The sequence below is a fragment of the Protopterus annectens genome, chromosome 2.part2 (genome assembly GCF_019279795.1).
Source record: "Protopterus annectens isolate FY-2018-M chromosome 2.part2, PAN1.0, whole genome shotgun sequence".
In the NCBI taxonomy this organism is placed as follows: domain Eukaryota; kingdom Metazoa; phylum Chordata; order Ceratodontiformes; family Protopteridae; genus Protopterus; species Protopterus annectens.
Window position 1 is genome coordinate 465662303 of NC_056730.1, and position 20870 is coordinate 465683172.

A 20870-nucleotide genomic window follows, 5' to 3' on the forward strand; every position below is an offset into this window, starting at 1 on the left:
CATCAGTCTCCTCGGAGCCACCGGAGAAGACAGCAAAGTCTTCATAGACATCCTCGGCTCCATTGTCCTTGGGGCCGCAGGAAGTGTCAGTGGTTATGGAACCTGCTTCAGCTCCAATTTTCTTGGAGCTTGTTCGGAGCCGGTCGCCTAGCATTAGGCCAGTATCCCCTCCTCACAGGTCCCCTTCAGAGAGGAGATCTCAATCTCCTTCCCTGTCCTCCAAATCGTCCAGGACTTTATCAGATGTGGACGTCGATAGAGTGGTGCAGAGACTTCTTCAGTCACCACTACTGGCAAAATTGTTCTCGGCTCCAACCCAGTTGGCTCCGGAGCTGGTCCCTCAACCTGCATCGATACTTCCTCCTCCGAGCACATCTCAGCTTTCGGAGCTTGAATGCTCAGCTCCGTGTGATGTCCCTAGGTCGGTTCCGACAGCCCCTCCTGGCTTATTGGTTCCAATGTCAGCTCCAACCCCTTCGGCGCCGTCCACGGGGTTCAGGACTCAGGATTCTTTGGTTGGACCCGAGGGAGAGGCTTCGGGAAACCTCTCTGCTCCTAGTCTCCCTCTCAGTGCTTTGGTGCAGGGAAGCCTGACTCCTGTCTCGGCTTCGGAGGCTAGTCGTTCTTCGGATCCAGGAGGACCAGCCTTCGAGGCCATGCGGAGCGTGCTGGCCAGGTCGTCAGCAGCATCATACGGGTCGGGCATTCTGTCCCTACAACACCGGTGTAGGTCTCTAATCGCCATCTATCTCTGGACAGCGGAGCCCCAAGGCCTCAGGGTACCCCCACAAGTGGTCCCCATTTTTTGGAGGGCCCCTCAAGAGTTTTTGCCTGAGGAGCCACCCAGAAAGAAAACATGTAAGAGGAAGCACATAGATTCCCAGGATGAGTGTCTCACATCAGACACGACCTCGAGGAATTGGAGGGGTCCCCTAAGTCATCCTCTGAGGATGTTTCTTTCTCTGACATCCTAGAGACTTTGAAGCAAAGAGGTGACTGGCCATCCAAAGCCCCCTCCGAGGAGGAGTCAGTCTTCCTGAAGGCCTTTGGTGCTCAGCCCTCCGCCTCCTGGGTATCTCCACCCTTCGAGCTTCTGGATTTGGTTTGTCTAAGGGTGTGGGAAACCCCTGACTCTGTGGAACCAGTCCCCAGGAGACCAAATAAATTTTTGTCTGCTCCTCCTGATGAGGAATTTCTGTCCAAGGGAGTCCCTCTGGATGCCATGGTGGTGGCAGCTGCCACCCAGAAGGAATTAATTGAGACTTCTTCCACGGTCCATCCCCCTAACAAGGTGTCTAGGACTATGGGCTGGTACGGGAAGTGTGCGTTTTCTTCAGCGACCTTTACTTTACAGTCACTGAATTACTTATCACACTTTACACAGCTCCAGAGAGATCTCCTCAAGGAGCTTGGAGATACTCTCACGGGTAACGTTTCTTAGGCGGTGGCCCAGAAGGTCAACGCTCAGATGTCTACCCTAAGTTCTATTGCAAACTCCTCCATGAGGTTAATCTATGCAGCCGAGGGAGCGAGTAGGGCAGCAAGTTCAGGAGTTGCTTTTAGGAGGCAGGCCTGGATGCGCCTTTGTCATGTCGCGGAGGCCTTCAAGTCTTCATTCACTGACGCCCTGTTTGATGGTTCCTCTTTGTTTGGAACCAAGGTTAAAGACACTCTCACTAGGTGCGAGCAGGAGGGAAAAACTCTGTCTGCCGTAGGAGTCCATTTTTCCCTTCCCTCTAGGCCTTATCCCAAGGCCCAGAGGGGTGGCAAAATGTGGTTCAAAAAATCACAGAGGTTTTTCCTGGTGCACAAGGTGAGCCCCCCTCCACAGGCAAGGGAGGGGGTGGTTCTTCAGGGAGACTCCGCCCTAGGGGCAGAGGAGGCCCTCGGAACTCGGGAGATCACGATTCCTTTTGTGGTTCTCCCTACCACCGCTCCTGATGGGAGGGCCCGACTGTGCGTTTCCGGAGCCAGTCGGGGGTCGAATATCATTATACCCGGAGGCCTGGCAAGATATCACCCAGGACCAGTGGGTTCTACGAATAATTTCCAGAGGCTATGTCATTCCCTTCTCGTCAAATCCCCCTCCAATCAAGAAAATCCTGGATTTTCCACCCAGTCAAAGGGATTACCCAGCTTCAGAAGTTTCAAAGCTGCTAGAAAAAGGAGCCATCCAACATGTTCCCTCAGACCAGATCTGATTAGGGACTTGCTCCATATTATTTTTGGTGCCGAAAAGGACAGGGGACCTGAGACCCATTTTGGAGCTCAGCTGATTGAACACCCATGTGCAAAAGTCCAAGTTCCGAATGGTCACATTGCAGTCTATTCTCCCATTGTTAGGAAAAGAAGTGTGGATGTGCTCCATTGACCTCAAGGATGCTTACTACCACATAAAGATGGACAGGGAATCCAGAAGTCACCTACGCTTCCGGCTGGGAGCCAGTCACTTTCAGTTTCAAGCCCTGCCCTTTGGTCTCACCACAGCTCCAGGGGTGTTTACCAAATGCATGGCAGTGGTGACTCCGGCTGGGAGCCAGTCACTTTCAGTTTCAAGCCCTGCCCTTTGGTCTCACCACAGCTCCAGGGGTGTTTACCAAATGCATGGCAGTGGTGACTGCTCACTTGAGACGTCAGGGATTCCAAGTGTTTCCGTATCTGGATGACTGGCTCCTTACTGCCACCACCAGGCATCTACTACTTCAGACTAGGGATGCTGCTATCAATCTATGTCAACAATTGGGCATCACATTGAACTGGGAAAAATCTGCCTTGTTGCCCTCACAGCATGTCACTTTTATAAGCGCCGAATTAGACACCGTCCTCATGCAGGCATTTCTACCACAGGAAAGAATCAGTCCTACAACAACAGGTTTACTCCTTGCTCCCTCTGAGAAGAGTGAAGGCAAGATGGGTCCTCCAGTTGTTGGGGACAATGGCTGCTATGATTATGTTAGTCCCTCTGGCAAGGTTACATATGAGGCTCCTTCGGTGGCTACTCTTCGCCCAGTGGTCTCTTCAACGTCTTCCACTTTCTCACCCTATTCTATTCACAGACAGGTGCAAACAGGATCTCAGTTGGTGGCTTCACACTGACAACCTCAATGCGGGAAAGCCCTTCGTTCCTGCACCCCCCGGTTGCCACGGTGACCATGGATGCCTCCCAGATTGGGGGGGGGGGCATTCTCTAGGTAGGACAGTCCAAGGCACGTGGCAAGAGCACGAGATGTATCTGCATTTCAATGTCCTGGAGATGAGAGCTTTGCTACTAGCGTTGCAAGCACTTCAGAGTTTTTTTCCTCTCAGGACTATTGCAATCCACTCAGACAATATGTCAGTGGTGTGGTATCTGAACAAGCAGGGAGGAACCAAGCTTTATCCCCTTTGCAGAGAGGCCATGCGAGTGTGGCAGTGGGCAGTGTCTTCCCAACGTTTTCTGGTGGCAACGCACATTTCGGGGAAGTCCAATGTGATTGCAGACAGGCTAAGCAGAGCTATTCTGATGCCTTACGAGAGTGGTCCCTGAACTGTCAAGTTGCAGAGCAGATCTTCCGCAGGTGGGGTCAGCCTTCGGCCTTGCTGCGACCTTTTTGCCAGTCCCCTCAATGCCAAATGCAGCAGCTACTTCACACTGATCCCCCCTCAGGGGAATTCACCCAGGGACCCTCTAGTCCACGATTGGGCCTCTGGTCTACTATATGCCTTCCCTCTGGTTCCCTTGCTGTCAAAGGTTATTCAGAAAGCGCAATCCTTGGGAAGCAAAATGATTCTTATTGCCCCACACTGGCCTCATCAAATTTGGTTCCCCTTTCTCCATCCCTATCTCATGGACGCTCCTTGGATTCTGGACCCACAACCAGACTTACTGATGCACGTCAGGGCAGCTCCATCCCTCGCTTCGGACCCTCCAGTTGACAACCTGGCTACTCCACTTCCTTCATTAGTTAGGCTTCATCAATTTTCGCCGGAGGTGGTTCATATTTTATCTTCCTCTCATAAGCCCTCGACCAGGAAGATGTATTACAGCAAATGGAAGAGGTTTTCAATCTGGGCGCATGCCAAAAAGATTGACCCTTACACAACTCCAATTTTGTCTGTATTGGAGTTCTTGTCTATGCTCTTTAACCAGGGTTCAGCGGCTGCAACCATTAAAGTCCAATTAGCGGCAATTTCTACCTTTCATGTCGCAGATGAACCGAGTCAAATGGCACATAGACACTGTAAGGCTTTTCTGAAGGGCACTTTGTTACTTCATCCTCCGGTATCGGAACCTGTTATGCCTTGGGACCTAAACTTTGTTCTACAGAGTCTTACTTCACCCCCCTTTGAGCCTGCAGCCACTTGCAATTTAAAATTCTTAACTTGGAAGACTGTCTTTTTGGTAGCCATCACATCAGCCAGATGCGTTTCGGAGCTTAATGCTTTATCAATCAAACCCCCTTATTTGATTTTTCATAAGGACAGGGTTTCTCTCAGACCGAACCCCTCCTTTCTTCCCAAAGTAGCGTCAGTCAGTAACCTTAACCAATCTATTGAATTGCCATTGTTTTTTCCCTCAGTTCTCAAACAAGGCAGAATTCAAATTTCATCAATTGGACGTGCACAGACAATTACGTTTTTATTTGCACAGAACGAAAGACCTCAGTAAATCTGATCAGTTGTTTGTTTCATTTTCGGAAAACAGAATTGGGTCTCCTGTTTCCAAAGTCACGTTGTCCAGGTGGATTTCCAGTTGTATTTCTTTCATTTATACCTCAGGGGGAAAAGATTTACCATTCTGGGTGAAGGCTCTCTACTCGGTCATAGTCTACATCTATAGCTTTTCAGGCCAGATTGTCTATGGATGATATTTGTGCTGCAGCTACTTGGGTATCTCCTCACACCTTTGTTACTCATTACAAGTTAGATGTGGTGTCTAGGGGCAGGTCTTCCTTTGGTTCCGCAGTGCTCAGGAGTATTTTCCACTGAGCCTCCCAGGATTTAGGTACTGGGGACACTGTCCCACGGGTAAGAATGTAGGTGAGATTGGACTGCATAACATCAAGAAATTATGTACTCACCATAATGTTTGATGTATGTAGCCCATCTCGCCTCACATTCTTCCTTACCCCCCCCCTCCTTCCCCCATCCAGGAGGATCTGGAGGTTAGATCTGGTTTCAGAGTTCCCTTCATTCTTGGTTTGTTTTTCCTTTCCTTAGGTGTTGTTATGCATGGAGAATGAGTGCTGGTGCTCGCAGCAAACTAGATCTGAGGATAGAGAGCAGCGCATCATGGGATACCATCTTAGCCCAGCCAGTAGAAAGACTTCGAACTAAAAAGTATGGCCGAGTCGGAGCCGACATTTGGCTCCGAACCCACGGGTAAGAATGTGAGGCGAGATGGACTACATACATTGAACGTTATGGTGAGTACATAACTTCTTGTTCTATTTAAAACTTGCTCCTGACTTTTGGTCTTTATCCCTCAGATGTTGAGAGAATTTTTTCAAACGGATGTTGATATACCTCTTCATTTTCTGTTGATTTTGTAAGTGAATTAGAGTAATTAAAACTTGTCCGCAATTCTTAAGCAGAGTGGAGGTTTTTCAGATAATGTAGTTTTCAACCTGATGTCCTTCAAGGATGCATCTGCAGTCATAACATATGGGTTGTCCTGCCTCAGGCAGCCCTTCGGTCAGCCGGATTCCAAAGTCTGGGTCTGGCCTCGGCTGATGTCGCACTTTCCCCGACGTCAGAGCTTCTGGGGTATAAAAGCATCAGCCGACGCCATTTTCCTCAGTCTTTCTTGCCGCGCGGTGCCTGAAGCAGAAGCTGTTCGCAAGTGCCGGTCGGTCAGATCCAGTGATTTCAGCTACCGAAGACTTCGAAAAAAGCTAAGTACCCCGTTGGGGACTCTTTCTTGCCTCAGCCGATGTCAGACAAAGTAAATAATTGTTTAACTTGTGGGAAACAAATACCTCATAAGGATTTCCATTCTTACTGCCTTCCTTGCTTATGCCCAGACCACAACGTATCGGCCTGTTTAGCCTGTGCCTCCTTCAACCGACGAACTCTTAGACGTCGGTCGGAGTTTGCAGAGGAATTTTTTGGAGCCGCTTTTGCTTATAAAATGCCATCGGAGACTCCGACTTCGCATATGGTCAAAAAACGCAAGGAAAAGGACCGACACTCGCGGCCCGCGGTTTCGGCTGAAACCACGGCTAGGCCTACCGCGAGTGTCTCGGTTTCGGCCGAAACAGAGTCCTCGGCTATTCCTTCTTCCGAAACCATACTTCCGACCACCGAGGTCCGAGAGGCCCCGGCTGAGTCGGCTTCAGAACTACCTACCGAAGCTAGTGTTCAGGAATTGTCCGACACCATACCTTTGGACATTTCTACCCCTGCACGTGGGGCAGCTAGGCCCCCTGCTTCCATGTCCATTAAGGCCTTTTCTAGGGCTAAAGCTGCCAAACTTTCAAAAGCTTTGCCTGCCAAACCTACCTCCCAGAGGCCTTCCTCTAGTTCACAGATCCTCAGCCTTGCTGAGGACCTTATTTCCTTAATTAGGGGTTCACAACCTCACCCTGACAGGGCCTCTCAACCTCCTCCAGACAAAAGGCCCAGGACTGACCTCTCTGATCCACACTCCTCAGATGATTCCACGGATGGATCTGAGTTGTCAGACCACCAGGAAGGGGCTTACTCACCTTATGAGGATTCAGATGCAGAAGAATCTATCCCTTTGGCCTCCCCTCCTGAGGAGTTTTCCTTTGGTGAGACTCTACACTCCATGAGAGAGCATTTTCTATGGCAAGGTCAGGATTTCTCTGATTCTAGAAAAAGATTAAGGACATTTTTGCATTTGCCTCAGCATAGGCCCTTAGCTATACCTCCTGTTCTGAATGTAATTGATGATGAGTACAATGATGTCAGTACGGCCCCTGATACTCTCCCTCCGGCCCCTGCCAAACCAGACAGATACTACAGGGTTCCGGATTCTCATTTCCACTTGTATAAAGCCCATTCTGCAGACCCAGAAACTATTTCTCAGGGCCCTAAAGGGGTTGCGGCCGCTACTGCCAAAAATCCTGTACCCTCTGACAGAGAGCCCAAAGCTTTAGAGAGATGGGGAAAGAAGGTGTATACTTCTGCAACTCTTTCTGTCAGGGCATTAAACTGTCAATTCCATATGCTACAGTACCAGGAATATTTGTTAGATGAACTGAATAAGAAACTTTCTTCTCCTGAACCCCTAGACCGTAAATCCCTTCAGGATTTGGTACACAACTCACAACAGGTTAGTAACCATTTCTTAAAATGTGGCTATGATGCACTGGAGGCTTCATTTAGATCAGCTATGACTGGGGCAGTTATTCGTAGGCATGCCTGGCTGAAGAAACAATCTTTGCCAGACCATGTCTAAGCTAAACTCCTGGATGCTCCAATGGAGAAACAAAATTTATTTGGCTCTTCTGCTCAGGAGATCTTAAAAAAGGTTGAAGAAAAGGCAAAATCTGTGCAAACAGTTAAAGATTTCCTGCAAGTTCAACCACCGAGATTCAGCAGAAACTGGCCTACTAAAAATTGGTCTTTTCCAGACTCGAACAGAGCCCAGTGAGGCAGGAACAGGCGCCCTAGAGGCAGAGGTCAATCGAAGGGCTCATACAGAGGCCGTCAGTGGCAGCCTGCCAACCAGAGGAGTAGTGCAACAGCAACAACAACAACTACTACACCAGGTCAAGGTCAATGACTTAACTCTGATTCCGCCTACCAGGGATCAACTAGAAGCACCCTTGGACGGAAAGCTGGCTTTATTCTCAAAAAACTGGCATTATATCACAAAGGATACATGGACACTGCAAATAATAGACAAAGGATACAGGTTCCACTTTCACACTTTGCCAAAAAGAGGCGGAATGCCAAACCTTCCACCAAATCAGAGGGCAGAGGCTTTAAACCAAATCAGCAATTTACTTCAGATGAAAGCTATAGAAAAGGTACCATGTTCAGAACAAGGCCAAGGATTTTACTCCAGACTATTCCTTATACCAAGAAAGGAGAATCAATGGAGGCCTATTCTCGACCTGCCCGCACTGAACACTTATCTCATTGTGCCAAAATTCAAAATGCTGACCCTACAGCAACTTCTTCCCATGTTGAGCAAGGAGTCTTGGCTGGTGACTCTAGATCTCAAGGAGGCATACCTGCACGTCCCTATTCGACCAAACTGCAGAAGACACCTCAGATTTCTTGCAGGATCAGAGCGTTATCAATTCTCAGCATTGCCCTTTGGCTTATCTACTGCGCCCAGAGTATTCACAAAATGCCTGGCATCAGTAATTGCACATTGCAGACTACAGGGAATTCAAATTTACCCATACCTGGACGACTGCCTAATACAAGCGGACAACAAGGAAAATTTGATAAAGGACTTGGCCTATGCCATACACCTGCTACAGTCCTTGGGATACACAGTCAACATCCAAAAGTCAAGACTAGTACCATCCCAAAGGATAACCTTTTTGGGTGCAGATCTGGACACTACCACACAAATGGCCTTTCTCACAGAAGAAAAACAAAAAACTACTTCCACATTACTTCATGATTCTGACAAGACAAACTCAGCTTACTGCAAGGAAAATCCTGCAGGCCCTGGGTTACATGGCATCCTGCATAATTCTAATACCACATGCCAGGCTGCATATGAGGAAATTACAATGGTACCTCCGGAGTGTATGGTCTCAGCACAGTCACAGTTTAGAAACCATGATACCAATCATTCCATGCCTTCAAAAGGAATTCCTGTGGTGGGCTCAGGCCTGCCAGTCCAACAGAGGGTTGCCTTTCAACAAACCAAAACCAAGGCAAACCATCACCACGGACGCCTCAGACCGAGGATGGGGAGCACACATGGAGGACAAATGTATCCAAGGCCTATGGCCTCAAGGACAGCTAATCATGCGCATAAACCAAAAGGAAATGCTGGCAGTGAGGCATGCAATCGAGGCATTCAAGCCCTTCCTTCAACAAGGACACTTGCTAATAAGGACAGACAACACCACGGTCATGTGGTACATAAACAAGCAGGGAGGCACACATTCCTACCCTCTATGCCGGATGGCTATGAATCTGTGGGAACTATGCCTGAATCTCAATATCCAACTACAGGCCCAATTTGTGCCAGGGAAAGAAAATATACTGGCGGACAACTTAAGCAGAACTACCATGGATGCACACGAATGGATGCTGCACCCAGACATCTTCCAACTCATAGCAAAGACATGGGGAATGCCAGAGATAATTTGTTTGCTTCCCCACTCAACAATCAACTGAAGACATTCTGCTCAAGGACATACCACCCACAAGCTTGGAGGGTGGACTCTCTCTCTTTCAGCTGGAAAGCCCTAACAGTATATGCCTTCCCACCTCTCCCATTGATGTACAAGGTTCTACTGAAGATCAAGGAGGAACAGCCAAAAGTGATACTAATAGCTCCGGACTGGCCAAGACAACACTGGTATCCATTATTGAGAAGCATGTCTCAGGCAAAATCATGGCCTCTCCCCCTATGGCCTCTTCTTCTGACGCAGAACAATTACAAGACCCTGCATCCCAACTTGAAAACATTGCAGCTAACTGCCTGGAAAATTCCTTAAATCCCAATCAAACTGTTTTATCTCAGAGGGTGAAGGACATTATCCTGAGGCTCGCAGGCCTTCCACAAGGAAGACATACTCAGCTAAATGGAAGAGATTTCTCATTTGGAGCACATCAAAGGGCACAGATGTCACAGTGGCAAACCTAACACATATCCTAGAATACTTAGCAGAATTGTTCCACAATGGCCTGTCCTATTCTTGCATTAAGATTCATGCTTCAGCAATTTCAGCAGAATACAATGTGGATCCACCTATCTTCTCACACCCTCTCCTCAGACAATTTCTGAGAGGGATCAAAAATATTAAACCTCCAAGAAGACCCCCTCTACCTACCTGGGATCTCAACTTTGTGCTGGAGAAACTGACACTACCGCCTTTTGAACCAGCAGCATCAGCGGATCTACAGTTTCTATCTTGGAAAACTGCATTCCTTCTGGCAATCACTTCAGCAAGAAGAGTATCTGAGTTACAAGCATTAATGGCAGTGCAGCCTTTTCTTATTTTCCACCAGGACAGGGTGTCACTAAGAACCAATCCTACTTTTATGCCAAAGGTGGTATCTAGGGTATCCTTGAACCAAGCTATTCACTTGCCTACGTTCTTCCCTAATCCACAGAATAGAGGGGAAAAACTTTTGCACACCCTGGATATACACAGGCAACTACGCTACTACTTGGACAGAACAAAAACTAGCAGAAAACTTGACCAACTTTTTGTAGCATATGCAACTGGGGTGCAAGGAAGAGCAATTTCCAAACAGACAATTTCAAAATGGATAGGAAATTGCATTCGCTTTTGCTACTCCTTTCATGGAAACACAAGGGCCACGGCCACCACTACAGCCTTCCTACGGGGGGTGGCTACCAAGGACATTTTATAAGCTGCTACTTGGAGCTCCGTGCATACATTTGCCAAGCATTACAATTTACCTTTATACTCTAGATCCAGAGCAGGGTTTGCAACTGCAGTTCTGCAGGGGATCTTAACTACACCATCCTTTTCTTAGTACCTCCTCCCCCAGATTGGCTATGGTATTCTACCCATATGTTATGACTGCAGATGCATCCTTGAAGGACATAGTACAGTTTTGTACCTACCATAAATGTAGATGTCCGATAGGTATGCATCTGCAGTCAGGATTACCCTCCCTCCTTCCCCTCTGTGGTATTCCTAGGGTGCTTACCCCTCTTTTAGCTAGCTGGGGGAATCTATTATGGTGTATTTGTTTGTTTATACATGTATATAATTTGCAAATGTTTGGAACTTTTCAGCATTTATCCAAATTTAGCCTTCCTAGAGGGCACCTGGCATCTGGGGCAAGAAAAACTGAGGAAAATGGCGTCGGCTGATGCTTTTATACCCCAGACGCTCTGACGTCTTTGGAATCCGGCCGACTGAAGGGCTGCCTGAGGCAGGACAACCCATATGTTATGACTGCAGATGCATACCTATCGGACATCTACATTTATGGTAGGTACAAAACTGTACTTTCCGTTAACTTTCCAAGTGAATTACAATAATATATACATATATATTTTTTTTTAATTTTGATTTTTTGCTTTGTCCCCTGTTTTCATGCAATAGATGTTGACATAGAACCTATTCTGTTAACGTTTTCAGTGAATTTGAGTAATTTTAAACTTGTCTCTGTTTTTGTGCTGTTGTCCGTAATGATCTTCGGTTTTATCCCTGAGTCACGAATAAAGAAATGCAAGTTTTGTAGGCAATGTTGATGCATAATTTGTTCTAATAACTTTCTGTATGTATTGCAGTAATTCAGACTTTGTCCCTGATTCCTCAGCTAAGAAGTTTTTTATAGTTTGTTGATGCACAACCTGTTAACTTTCTAAAAGTACAAAACTTTAAAACCTGACCCTGATTCTTTTAACACCTTTATTAAATTAACACTTAATACGTAGGCAAACACATTAATACAAAAGAAAACAGACCATATTAACATTTTCCGTTTACATACATTATACATCACATATGTGTTCTTTCTTTATAACTGTCATCAATCCAACATTAAATTGCTCAGTTCATGCCTTCTCATAAACCTTTCTCCTCCTGAACATTATTCTGCATGTATTGTTCCCACAAAAAATTTTTTGAAGTCTGCTTGGGTTGTAAAAATAAACGCTTCCAAACAAAAGTCCTAAACCTTTTCGACATTGTGCATACTTGTGAGCCGTATATATGTCCTCCTGTTGTACTCTTGTATATTGCTGTTCCATTCTCTCTTCCCAGTCTTTTCTAACCTCCAATGTTTCTTCTAGTTATTGTGCGGTATTTTATATACTCTACTAATTATCCGTTTTCTAACAGCCACTTCTATTCTACATTCAGCTAAAACTATACCTGAACAGGTCTTTCACCTGTAATCCCCCTATTGCCTATACTCTAATATCAATCCCTAGTAAGGAAGGCAGTCTCTAGCTTGTATTCCAAACGTCTTATTGGCCTCATTCCACTCTACGACAAAGATATTGGTTTGTGTTTTTTTTTCCAGTAGCAAAAGTTCTCAGTGGGAGTCCAGAAGTGAGTGAAACTGAAATAATCCTTCATGCATCTGCACAGTTGTTAACGGTTTGTTTTTCTCTCAGCTGTCTGCAGGTGCAAGCAATTAATCTTGAGAGTTCTGAGCATTCTTTGCTGAGGAGGAAAAAAAAAATAAAGGTACAGTGGCAAACATTTCAGTAAAAATAAAGTTTGAAATCATGGGATAGCAGCCATCCCAGCAAATGTAATACCTTAATACATTCAGTAGAACAGTGTAGTCCAACCTTTTGGCTTGCTGGGGCTGCATTGAGTGAACAGAAATTGTCTTGGGGCAGCATATAAAATATATAGTTAACTCTTTCGCTGCTACGGGTGTCCAAAGTTGACCTCCTGGCTGTACTGTAGGTGCATTCAAACAATGAATAAATGTAATAAATGCCTATTTGCCTTAAAATTCTAATTCTCATTCTGATTCTAATTCTCTAATCTAACAGTTAACTCTTAACATCTTAGTTAATAATATATATATATATATATATATATACATATATATATATATATATATATATATATATATATATATTTTTTTTTAATTTTATTTATTTTTTTTTACAAATAAACAGATATCCACTACAGCACTAGCATTTCTCACTGGGAAAACCACTCCAGCAGTCCAACTATGTAAAATGGCAACATTAGCAGCCCTACAATACTATAATCCACAAAAATAAGCCAACAGAACAGAGCCCTTTAGGAAGACTGAAAGGCTTTTTATTTCCTTCTGTGGGGTGAAGAAAGGTCAACCTGTCTCAAAGCAAGCAAACCATTGGACATTGGTGGTTACCTGCTATTGTTTATGTTACACTCTCCATGGCAGGACGAATCCAGACAAGGTAAAGCACATTCCATTAGGACCTTTTCCTCTTCAGTAGCATTTTGGAAAAAGTTGGACTCTAGAAGTTATCTAAAGGCAGCAACCTGGTGTTCACTCCATACTTTTCAAAGCGCTACAAACTGGATGCCTTTTTTAGATCCAGAGCTAGCTTGGGTAGGACCATTCTCTTGAGGCTCCTGGACAGTTATCCTTCCTCCTTTCAGGTTGGGTAAGTTTTGGAATCTTCCCATATGCCAGTAAGGCAGTGTCTTTGTTGAATATAATACAGTTGCATAAGTTCCACTTCTCTGTAACAGCAGATGTTCGTAGAACACATTGCCTTACTGACAACATCCTACCACCACCACCTTTACTTGGATGTATGTAGTTTTTTATTGGTGGCTGCTTCTGCTTTTTTTGTTTGTTTTGTTCAGCAGTTTTTGTTTTGTGTGCGTATGTGTTGTCTTTATTTTGGAACAGTAGGTTTTTGCAAAATTTATTTGTTCTTCCTTTTGGGCCTTAGAGAAAAAAAACGAGGGCTGCTGTGCTAGACTATCTTGCTCTGGCATCTTATTGGTCCTTTACACCCCAGACATGCAGACAGAGGAGTATGAAGCTCTTGAGATACTACCAGAGAGTACTACCTATATGCTAATAAAGCAGTGTGTTTTACAAACTTCTACTGTTACAGGTAAGTGGAACTTGCACAACTGTAGTTTCATTGACCCAGTTAACAGATGTATCCTGCAAGGTTTTAAACTTCCTGGGTGTATGAAATAGTGCCTTATTTTCTGTCACACTAAAACACTTTATTAATATTTTATAGAAGTTCAGTATGTAGCCAAAAACTGAATACTCAGCTTATGGTTGTGTAACCTAATGTGCTCTATGTATGTTATTTAGGATTATACGTTGTATTATTATGCTTGAATTGAGGATTTCCAACTGAAACTTTGCAGAACATTTCATTGTTTCATTTCACAGCATTTGCCAACTATATTCTTATGGATGTGCTGTCTGTGCCTCCTCTGTGTCCATCAGACTTATTCCACACTGCCAGTCATTTCCTCGGTGCTCAATAAGATGGTAACACTTTGCAGTGTGCAATATTTGTATTTGGTAAGGGAGAGTACATCCCGTATGAGAAGGCATATTGGGAAGAAATGTCTTGTTTCATTTGGCTTCACTGACTAAGGGTGGACATAGCACACTGTGCAGCCAGGTATTAGTAGAGCAGTTATTTTCATTTGTTCATTTATTCATTCTGTGATTATTTGCTTAATATGTTTTTGGGTCACAGGGGAAAATTATTTTCCCATGTTTTGGTGAGCTCAAGACAAGTTTTTTTTAACCTGTTCTCTGTCTTGGCTTTTTTTCAAAGTACTGTGCATCAGAATGATTAATGAGCTTCATTGCCCATGTATTGAAGCCTGTGATTTGGGATTACATATTCTTGGTGCACAGTCGAATACTTGACTTTTTCTTTTACAATAAAACCAGCAAATTCATCTCTTACTATGTATGCCAAACCTTGTTTTTGAGCTCTGTTTGCGTCAGGGCACTCTGGTTCACCACTGTGCAAGAGTCTACAATGTTTTGTTGTTTTAAAAATTTACGTTTGGATTTTAGGATGAAATGAGAGAAAACATTGCACGGGGGATGGCAATTCTTGGACCTACATTTACACTTGATGCCCTCGTAGAGTGCCTTGTGATTGGTGTTGGTACAATGTCAGGTGAGTAGTTGATCTTGGTATTTTGCCTAATTGTATGCCATTTCTTCTTTGAAATGTTGTGTTTTACTTCAGACACAAGTGGTGGATAGGTAATACCAAATGAATGTGCGGCATGTCTTGGACTGGCTAAGCTGTTTGTACCACATACTTTACACATATTGATTGTTAATAACAGATTTGCCTTTGTAATTGAACTTTATTCAGATTTGTTACAGTTCATTCTCTAAATAGTACTGTATCCAGAACTTGATTGTGTTTAGTTTAGTGAATTCGTCTTTCTATCTTATAATAGAATGAGTTTGCAAGTCTTGGGTTCACACAGGTTTATTATGTGCCAGCAGTATTTCAACCATTAAGCCAACAGTACCATAAAGGAAGAACACTTGAAGGCGAACTAATAGTTCAGAAGCTGATGTTAGGAGGCAGAGTTAATGGGGAGATACAGATGGAATGTTATTAACGTGGATTATGCTAGAGGGAGGAGAAATGGGTAGAAGCTCAAGTAACAGAGGAAGCGAGGAGGAATAGGAAGAATTGAAATATTATATAAAGCTTGATTTGGCATGATTCCTGGGATGAATTTACAAAATTGTATCCATTATTAATGTTTTGAATGTTGCTAGGGTTTTACATGTCTTGTACATTGGCTATGGGACAAGCTTCTCCTAAGGAGGTACTAGCAGATGAATTTATCAGTGAGTTGGTTCATTTTATATGGGATGTGAAATTAGATCTTTGGAATGGGTTTTAACTAAAGAGGTTTTTTTCCATTGAAAAGGATATTGCAAAGACCAGAGTCTGACATACTTCAGAAGGCAAGCTACTGATCACTTTGCGGGGTGTGCAGTCCACATAAAATAAAAATGTTTTTTAGTCTGAATAAGAACACTTATTTAAATACTGGATTTTTTCGGCACATAATTCAAGAGTCTTACTAGTTGGGGAAGTTGTTAAGAACTACACATGCTAATGGAGTATTGTATTCTGTGATGGATTAAGTAAGGGCAGAGTAAAGGGGAATTAGGTTCATAGGCAAGTACTAGGCTATCTGCCCGAGGGCATCTATAAGCCTAGCCAGAATGTATTGGCTTTCACCGCCCCCTTAGATTAGTTTTCTGTGCCTCGGTCCAGCAGAGCCATTAGTTCCCTGTGCCTCTGTCCAGCAGGGCCACTGCAGTGATCCCTGGGGTAAATTTACTGTTTCCCATCCACTCGTCAAGGTTTCTCTTGAAGAGTGTTAGTGAGGGGCTTTGCCTAATGTGGATTGGAATCCTGTTCCAAAGCATAAGGGAGTCTCTGGGACAGGAATCTATTCCTCCAGCACATCCTATTTATCGTTGTGGTGAGGTTCCGGTCCCTAGAGCGTGTGGCTCTTGGGGATTTGATTTTTTTTTAGGTGGAGTATGCCCATCAATTCTGAGTTGGACATGGCCTTGTATGTCAGGCAGAGATCACCACTGAGTAAGTGGTATGCAACCGAGTACAGCTAGAGTTTCTTCAGTTGGGCTGCATAGGGCATATGTTTAAGGCCAGTAATCCTCTTGGTGAGGTACTTCTGTGGTCTTTCCAGCTGTTGCAGGTGTCTTGTAAGGTACATCCCAAATGGGGCATTGTACTCTATGATGGGTCTAATGAGTGATGAGAAGAGGGGCACAATAACCTCTTTTGTTCTACATGCAAACCCTTTTGTGATTAGGTGGGCCACATAGAAGGATTTTCTAACCACCTTGGCATTATGATTATCAAAGGAGCGATTACTGTCTACTTGGGACCCCAGATCCCTTATTACATTTTCTGTATTTAGGGGACTACCATGTATGTGGTAGTTCACGGGTACTTTGTTTTTTCCAAAGGGGATGACTGTGCACTTTTTGGCATTTAGCTTGAGGCCATGATTTTGACACCAGGTATCCTTCTCAATGAGACCCTTCTGGAGGATTTCTGTATCAACTGGAGAGTCAGTTATGGCCCCCAGTTTGCAGTCGTCTGTGAACTTGGTCAGCCATAGTCCTGTGCTTGTCTGTACCTCTGAGAAGTGTATACCGAATAGGAGGAGTCCCAGGACTGAACCCTGGGGGACGCCACTTGTAACTGGTTTAGAGTCAGACCTAGAGCCTGCAACTCTAACCGTGCGAGTTCTATCTATGAGCCAATTGGCAACCCATCTCATGACGTAGGGGTTTATGTTCAGGCTGGTGAGCTTGTGTATAATACCAGAATGGGGAATTGTGTTGAAAGCCTTTGCGAGGTCTAGGTAGGCTGTGTGGACCTCCTTTCCCTCGTCTAAAGCCTTGGTAACTGTCTCAAAGAAGTCCACCAGGTTTAGGAGGCATGATCTGCCCTTAACAAAGCCAAACTGGGTAGGGTCCAATGTTTGAAGGTTCCCAATGTCTCTGTTAATGAAGTCCATGATGATGCGCTCCATAGCCTTGCAGACCAGGGTTGTCAGGCTTATAGGGCGATAGTTCCCGGGGTCCGTTGTGGCTCCACCTTTTTGGCGTGGGATAATGGTTGCTGTGTGCCACTCTATGGGTACGTAACCTGTAGAGAGGATGAGTTTGAACAGTGTGTTTAGGTGAGGGGTTAGTTCATTTTGGAGCTCATGTAAGACACAGCCTGGGCACTGTCTGGTCCCATTGAAGCTGTATTTTTGGCTTTGGATAGGGCTGTTTTAACCTGTGTGTCAGTGATTGCCGGGGCACTACATTCTTCTGGTATGGTTATAGGTCATTTAGGAGGTGAGAGGGGGGTGAAGTTTTCACTAAACCTGTCTGCCAGAATGTTGGCAATATCAGTCGGCTGAGTGTATTTTGTGCCATTCTGCACTAACTCAAAGCAGATCTGAGAGTTTCCACTTAGGTTCTTGACATAGCTAAAGAATGCTTTGTGGTTATCTTTGGAGTCCTTGACAGTTTTTCTTTCGAAGCTAGCCTTGGATGATTTTATGAGAGATCATAGTTTCTTGTTGATACTAATCAGGGATGTCTTTCCTTCTTGGGATTTTACTCTTTTCTGCACTAGTTTCCTTCTATTGTATAGCTTGTTTATGGCAGGGGTCCACCAGACTGGTTTCCTTTTCTTGGAGGAGTGAGTCTTGGTTTTGCTTGGGATAGCACAATCCATTCATTCTTGCAGGTACTCCTAGAGTGCCTTTGTAAGGGATTCAGCAGCTTGGACAGTGTTGCCCTTTAGCATGGTGGCTGTGAACCTTTCCACCTCTGTCTTAAGTAATGTGAAGTTTGCTTTTGAAAAGTTTTTCATGGTGGTTTCCTTGATTGGGGGTGGGGGCGGAATGTGGCTATCCAAAGTGATTAGTCTGTGGCCTGATCTAACCAGCGAGGGTTTGACCTCCGGTGTAGAACACCGGTCACCCATGTTGGTGATGACCAGGTCCAATATGTTGTCACCTCTGGTGGGGGTGTTGACCAGTTGATCCAGGACGTTCGAGTTTATAAATTCTAGGAAGCATTGAGCAAGGGAGTTAGTACTTGAGTAGTTCTCCCAGTTAGTGTTTGGGTAATTAAAATCACCCAATATTAGGGCGTTTGGTAGGACCTTCATATTTTCCAGTGTCTCCAGAAATGTGGAATGGGGGTGCTGGGTCATGGTGGGTGATCTGTAGCAAGCTACAATTTGAATTGCAGTTTTGCCTGTTAGTTGCACATGGATGATCTCTGAGGCATTGTGCTGTGTCACTAACCTGGAGGTGTGGGTATCCTTGATGAATATGGATACAGCCCCACCTTTTGTGTTTCAGTCCGGGTTCTGTGGCCGAAAAGTATGGTATGAGTTATAGCCTGGTAGTGCTGGGGTGCTCTCAGGAGCCTTAAACCAGGTTTCTGTTACTGCACAGATATCGATGTTCTCCATACTGAGGAGTGCCTCGAGTGCATGCATTTTGAGGTTTAGACTTCTGGCGTTGAATCACATCTCCGTTTTTGGTTACTTATGCTACTTATGGTGGTGGCTTTGTCTTTTGAGCCTTGCCTAAAAAAGGCACTATGGGGGCTGCAAAAGCATTGGCCAGTATTTGAAAGCCTAAGGGTGACAGGTGCAAGCCATCTTTTGCGAAGCAACATGGCTTATCGAGCATGTCATCCCAGGTGGACAGATACTGGATCCCCTTTGAATGACCCCAGAAACTTAACCAGTTGTTGAACTTGATAATTTTTTCTTTATACTGTGGCATCATTCTTGGTGAGGGCAGGATGCGACTCAGGGTCAGGGTCATACCGGCCTGGGCTACATGATCAGAGAGCTGTTCCATGTCTCTTCATGTAGTCCAGGGAGGTACGTCTCAGGTCATTCACACCAACATGGACAATGACAGAGTCATATTTGTACTTGTTCTGGAGTGACCTTAGTGCTTGTGTTATATGGTGAATCCTGGCACCCGACAGGCAGCTAACTGTAACCTTGTCCTTGTCTTGCATAGTTACTGGGACATCAGTGTGCCTGACTATAGAGTCGCCTATTACTATTGTGCTGGGTATGTTATTTTGCCTTAAGGGTTGTGATTGTGTGGCACACTGATTATGTGAAGTGTGTGTTTCATGGTTTGGGATGGGGTGTGGAGGTTGCTTGGAGGTGTCTGTTACTTTTGCAGAATTTTTATTTAGAGCCTCCGAGTATGTTTTTGTGTCTTTATGTGTGGTATTTGCCAGTGTTGGTTTAGTGGGTCTATGTGAGACTGGTGTGTTGCAAGTATTTTCCCTCTCCTCTTGACTGTTAGTTCCACTCTTGGGTTGAGAGAGCTTTGCCTCCAGTTTGGCTGTATAATTACATCTCTCACGTGTATTAGTTTGGTGGTAGGAGGAGAGGGTTGTCTGTGTACATGAGGCAGTTGTAACATTGCCTCAAAATGCCCACATAAAGTGAGCTGTTTTACTGATTAGCTGGTAAGGACGATTAGAGAGCCTTGTCTTTCTGGACAGTATAGGGGGTCTAGGGCTAGGGTTAATTAGTGCTTGCAATGAGTTTTGAGCAAGTGCTGGGTTGTGAAATGAATGGTTTGAGTGCTTAAGTTGAAAGTTTGCCAGAAATTAGAGAGATCGAAATTAGCCCAAAATGGCCAATAAACAACTAACCTCTTGGCTACAGCAAACAAGGCGCACAAATTTCAGAAAGAAACAGCTCAAATAAGCAGGCACAATAAGCCTTTAACCAGAAATTCCCAGCTCAGAAGGGTGGAATCTAGTCTCTCCTCCCACAAGAGCGCAGACCACAAACCTTCTTAATATAAAATAACTGGCCTGGAGCCCAAGTGCTTAAACCAGAACTAATACACTTTTAGAATAACAGACACTGAGCCTTCAATCAGCAATTCCCAACTTAGAAGGATGTAAGCTACCTGTCCTGCCGCAACAGTGCAGACCACAAACCTTCTTAATGCAAAACAACTGGTCTGAAGCCCAAGTGCAATAACCAAAAGACTTGGAATAACAGTTACAGTTTAATCAGGCTACTATCAAGCAGCAATAAATGCAGCAGAATAAAGACTGGATGCACCGGTCTTTGGACAAGAATCCTCAACAGATTAAATGAGAGAGGCAGACGAGTTTTCTGAAAGTACTGAATATATGGTCTGTTACATTTGTAATACAGTTGAAACAAATTTTCTTTTCAAGTGTTATTTCAAATGTGAAAGTGATATAAAAGTGAGCAAAATGCACTGTTTATATTCTGTGATATACTAACTACTGTACTTGTAAGTGATGCTTGATATAGAACTGAAGGTCTTTTTGGATGACCTATAAGATTTATTTATTTATTTACAGTTTGTTAACCGGGAGAATCCATTGGGCCAAGATAAGCCCTTTTTCAGTGGAGGTCCGGGGAGAAAAGCTCCATGTACAGACATGTAAAACAAAACAAAAGTCAACAAAAAATCTAAATGAATTAATACAGAAATAATATGAAATAATTATGTGAGCAGGATCATCAAAAGTTAGTTCAAAGTATTACGCAACTCTACGTATATTGCACTACTCTAATATTAACAGAAATCAAATTGATATAGTGTTACTAGTATCAGTGTAACTTTATAGAACAAAATAATAATTGGTTCTGAAAAACCTGAATTGATGAGAATTCAAATTTTGGGTGGATTCCAAATGCCTACAAT

General features: G+C 44.4%; 1 protein-coding gene across 1 annotated transcript in view; it reads left to right on the forward strand.

Moving 5' to 3' along the window:
* HMGCR (3-hydroxy-3-methylglutaryl-CoA reductase) overlaps positions 1–20870 on the forward strand; it is a 1147080-nt gene that overhangs the window by 370050 nt on the left and 756160 nt on the right. Inside the window, exon 6 of the mRNA XM_044064441.1 lies at positions 14641–14746. Within this exon, the coding sequence (XP_043920376.1) occupies positions 14641–14746 (106 nt within the window). The remainder of the gene's footprint in view (positions 1–14640; positions 14747–20870) is intronic.